The sequence below is a fragment of the Salvelinus alpinus genome, chromosome 10 (assembly GCF_045679555.1).
Source record: "Salvelinus alpinus chromosome 10, SLU_Salpinus.1, whole genome shotgun sequence".
Lineage (NCBI taxonomy): Eukaryota > Metazoa > Chordata > Actinopteri > Salmoniformes > Salmonidae > Salvelinus > Salvelinus alpinus.
This window is the reverse complement of record NC_092095.1, coordinates 12138874-12142595: the sequence shown is the minus strand read 5'-3', so window position 1 is coordinate 12142595 and position 3722 is coordinate 12138874. Positions and strand designations below refer to the sequence as shown.

Here is a 3722-nt window from a genome sequence, read left to right as displayed (position 1 = left end):
AGTTTACATCCGTCTCAGGCCCAGCTGTCAACAGGGAGGGAGAAACCTGGGGTGCAGGGCAGGGTCAGAGTTTACATCCGTCTCAGGTCCAGCTGTCAACAGGGAGGGAGAAACCTGGGGTGCAGGGTCAGAGTTTACATCCGTCTCAGGCCCAGCTGTCAACAGGGAGGGAGAAACCTGGGGTGCAGGGCCGGGTCAGAGTTTACATCCGTCTCAGGCCCAGCTGTCAACAGGGAGGGAGAAACCTGGGGTGCAGGGTCACCCACCGGACTGGGCTTGGTCATATCCCCTAGGAGTGGGAGGGGACTGGACAGGGTCACCCACCGGACTGGGCTTGGTCATATCCCATAGGCCTAGGGGGGAGTGGGAGGGGACTGGACAGGGGGTTGGTTCTCTCTCACCATCATGGATCTTGAGTCAGGGGGTTGGTTCTCTCTCACCATCATGGATCTTGAGCCTGGGGGTTGGTTCTCTCTCACCATCATGGATCTTGAGCCAGGGGGTTGGTTCTCTCTCACCATCATGGATCTTGAGCCAGGGGGTTGGTTCTCTCTCACCATCATGGATCTTGAGCCTGGGGGTTGGTTCTCTCTCACCATCATGGATCTTGAGCCTGGGGGTTGGTTCTCTCTCACCATCATGGATCTTGAGCCAGGGGGTTGGTTCTCTATCACCATCATGGATCTTGAGCCAGGGGGTTGGTTCTCTCTCACCATCATGGATCTTGAGCCAGGGGGTTGGTTCTCTATCACCATCATGGATCTTGAGCCAGGGGGTTGGTTCTCTCTCACCATCATGGATCTTGAGCCAGGGGGTTGGTTCTCTCTCACCATCATGGATCTTGAGCCAGGGGGTTGGTTCTCTCTCACCATCATGGATCTTGAGCCAGGGGGTTGGTTCTCTATCACCATGGCAACTCTGTTGCCAGCAGACACTGGCTCATCTCAATTTACATCAACAACATAGGTCAGGCAGTAGGAAGCTCTCTCATCCATTTATATGTGGATGATAGTGTTATACTCAGCTGGCCCCTCCCTGGATGTTGTGTTAAACGCTCTACAGTGTCCAACAAGCTTTCTCTGCCCTTAACCTTGTTCTGAACACCTCCAAAACAAAGGTCATGTGGTTTGGTAAGAAGAATGCCCCTCTCCCCACAGGTGTGATTACTACCTCTGAGGGTTTAGAGCTTGAGGTAGTCACCTCATACAAGTACTTGGGAGTAATGGCTAGACGGTACACTGTCCTTCTCTCAGCACATATCAAAGCTGCAGGCTAAAGTTAAATCTAGACTTGGTTTCCTCTATAAACTAACCCTGATTCAGATGACCATCCTACCCATGCTAGATTACGGAGACGTAGATTATAGATCGGCAGGTAAGGGTGCTCTCGAGCAGCTAGATGTTCTTTACCATTCGGCCATCAGATTTGCCACCAATGCTCCTTATAGGACACATCAATGCACTCTATACTCCTCTGTAAACTGGTCATCTCTGTATGCCTGTCGCAAGACTCACTGGTTGATGCTTATTTATAAAACACTCGTAGGCCTCACTGCCCCCTATCTGAGATATCTACTGCAGCCCTCATCCTCCACATACAACACCCGTTCTGCCAGTCACATTCTGTTAAAGATCCCCAAAGCACACACATCCCTGGGTCGCTCCTCTTTTCAGTTTGCTGCAGCTAGTGACTGGAACGAGCTGCAACAAACACTCAAACTGGACAGTTTTATTTCATTCAAAGACTCAATCATGGACACTCTTACTGACAGTTGTGGCTGCTTTGTGTGATGTATTGTTGTCTCACCTTCTTGCCCTTTGTGCTGTTGTCTGTGCTCAATAATGTTTGTACCATGTTGTGTTGCTGCCATGTTGTGTTGCTACCATGTTATGTTGTGTTGCTGCCATGCTGTGTTGTCATGTGTTGCTGGCTTGTTATGTTGTCTTAAGTTTCTCTTTATGTAGTGTCGTCTCTCTCGTCGTGATGTGTGTTTTGTCCTATATTTATATTGTATTTTTTTCATCCCAGGCCCCCGTCCAAACAGGAGTCCTTTTGCCTTTTGGTAGGCCGTCATTGTATATAAGAATTTGTTTTTAACTTACTTGCCTAGTTACATAAAGGTTAAATAAATATATAAAAAAATTAAAGAGAAGGAATCTGACTGCGTGTGAGTGATGACTCAACCCGAAGGTCATATCCACGGGGAAGGTGAATTCAGGGTCATTAAATACTGTGTGGATGAAGGGCGAGTGGCTGGTCTGCAGGTTATATCTATGAAGGGCGAGTGGCTGGCCTGCAGGTTATATCTATGAAGGGCGAGTGGCTGGCCTGCAGGTTATATCTATGAAGGGCGAGTGGCTGGCCTGCAGGTTATATCTATGAAGGGCGAGTGGCTGGTCTGCAGGTTATATCTATGAAGGGCGAGTGGCTGGCCTGCAGGTTATATCTATGAAGGGCGAGTGGCTGGCCTGCAGGTTATATCTATGAAGGGCGAGTGGCTGGCCTGCAGGTTATATCTATGAAGGGCGAGTGGCTGGCCTGCAGGTTATATCTATGAAGGGCGAGTGGCAGGCCTGCAGGTTATATCTATGAAGGGCGAGTGGCTGGCCTGCAGGTTATATCTATGAAGGGCGAGTGGCTGGTCTGCAGGTTATATCTATGAAGGGCGAGTGGCTGGTCTGCAGGTTATATCTATGAAGGGCGAGTGGCAGGCCTGCAGGTTATATCTATGAAGGGCGAGTGGCTGGCCTGCAGGTTATATCTATGAAGGGCGAGTGGCTGGTCTGCAGGTTATATCTATGAAGGGCGAGTGGCTGGCCTGCAGGTTATATCTATGAAGGGCGAGTGGCTGGCCTGCAGGTTATATCTATGAAGGGCGAGTGGCTGGCCTGCAGGTTATATCTATGAAGGGCGAGTGGCAGGCCTGCAGGTTATATCTATGAAGGGCGAGTGGCTGGTCTGCAGGTTATATCTATGAAGGGCGAGTGGCTGGTCTGCAGGTTATATCTATGAAGGGCGAGTGGCTGGTCTGCAGGTTATATCTATGAAGGGCGAGTGGCTGGCCTGCAGGTTATATCTATGAAGGGCGAGTGGCTGGTCTGCAGGTTATATCTATGAAGGGCGAGTGGCTGGCCTGCAGGTTATATCTATGAAGGGCGAGTGGCTGGCCTGCAGGTTATATCTATGAAGGGCGAGTGGCTGGCCTGCAGGTTATATCTATGAAGGGCGAGTGGCTGGCCTGCAGGTTATATCTATGAAGGGCGAGTGGCTGGCCTGCAGGTTATATCTATGAAGGGCGAGTGGCTGGTCTGCAGGTTATATCTATGAAGGGCGAGTGGCTGGTCTGCAGGTTATATCTATGAAGGGCGAGTGGCTGGCCTGCAGGTTATATCTATGAAGGGCGAGTGGCTTATATCTACAGGCCACATTGTGGGTTTTCTTTCTTTATTTACTCTAACTGGTGTTAGTGTGTAATCCTAACCTTTAACATTTAGGTCCTAACTGTACGTCAAATAACATACACACCAATCACCTAATGCTTTTGGGAACAGGCAGAAGAAAAAAAAGTTTACATCGATCCACAGAGGCAAAAGGGACAATGTCGGAGTTGAATTCAATAAGAGGAAAAGCTGTGAAATAGAGAAACAGGAAGATAGCAGTGTTATGTTATGTGATGTGATGATGTGAGGCACTGTACAAATTCCACAGTCGCAAGCCGGGAA

At 49.5% G+C, this 3722-nt stretch overlaps 1 protein-coding gene across 1 annotated transcript; it reads right to left on the bottom strand.

Annotated features, from left to right (window-relative positions):
• Window positions 1-353: 353 nt before the first annotated feature.
• Window positions 354-911, bottom strand: LOC139531435 (FMRFamide-like neuropeptides 7). The gene has a single exon (XM_071327883.1). It carries the CDS (start codon window positions 909-911, stop codon window positions 354-356), a length of 558 nt encoding a protein of 185 aa, XP_071183984.1.
• Window positions 912-3722: the final 2811 nt, after the last annotated feature.

What these genes read in the sequence shown, in the direction of transcription:
- LOC139531435 (XM_071327883.1), bottom strand. Translation starts at nt 911, where the DNA reads ATGGTGATAGAGAACCAACCCCCTGGCTCAAGATCCATGATGGTGAGA.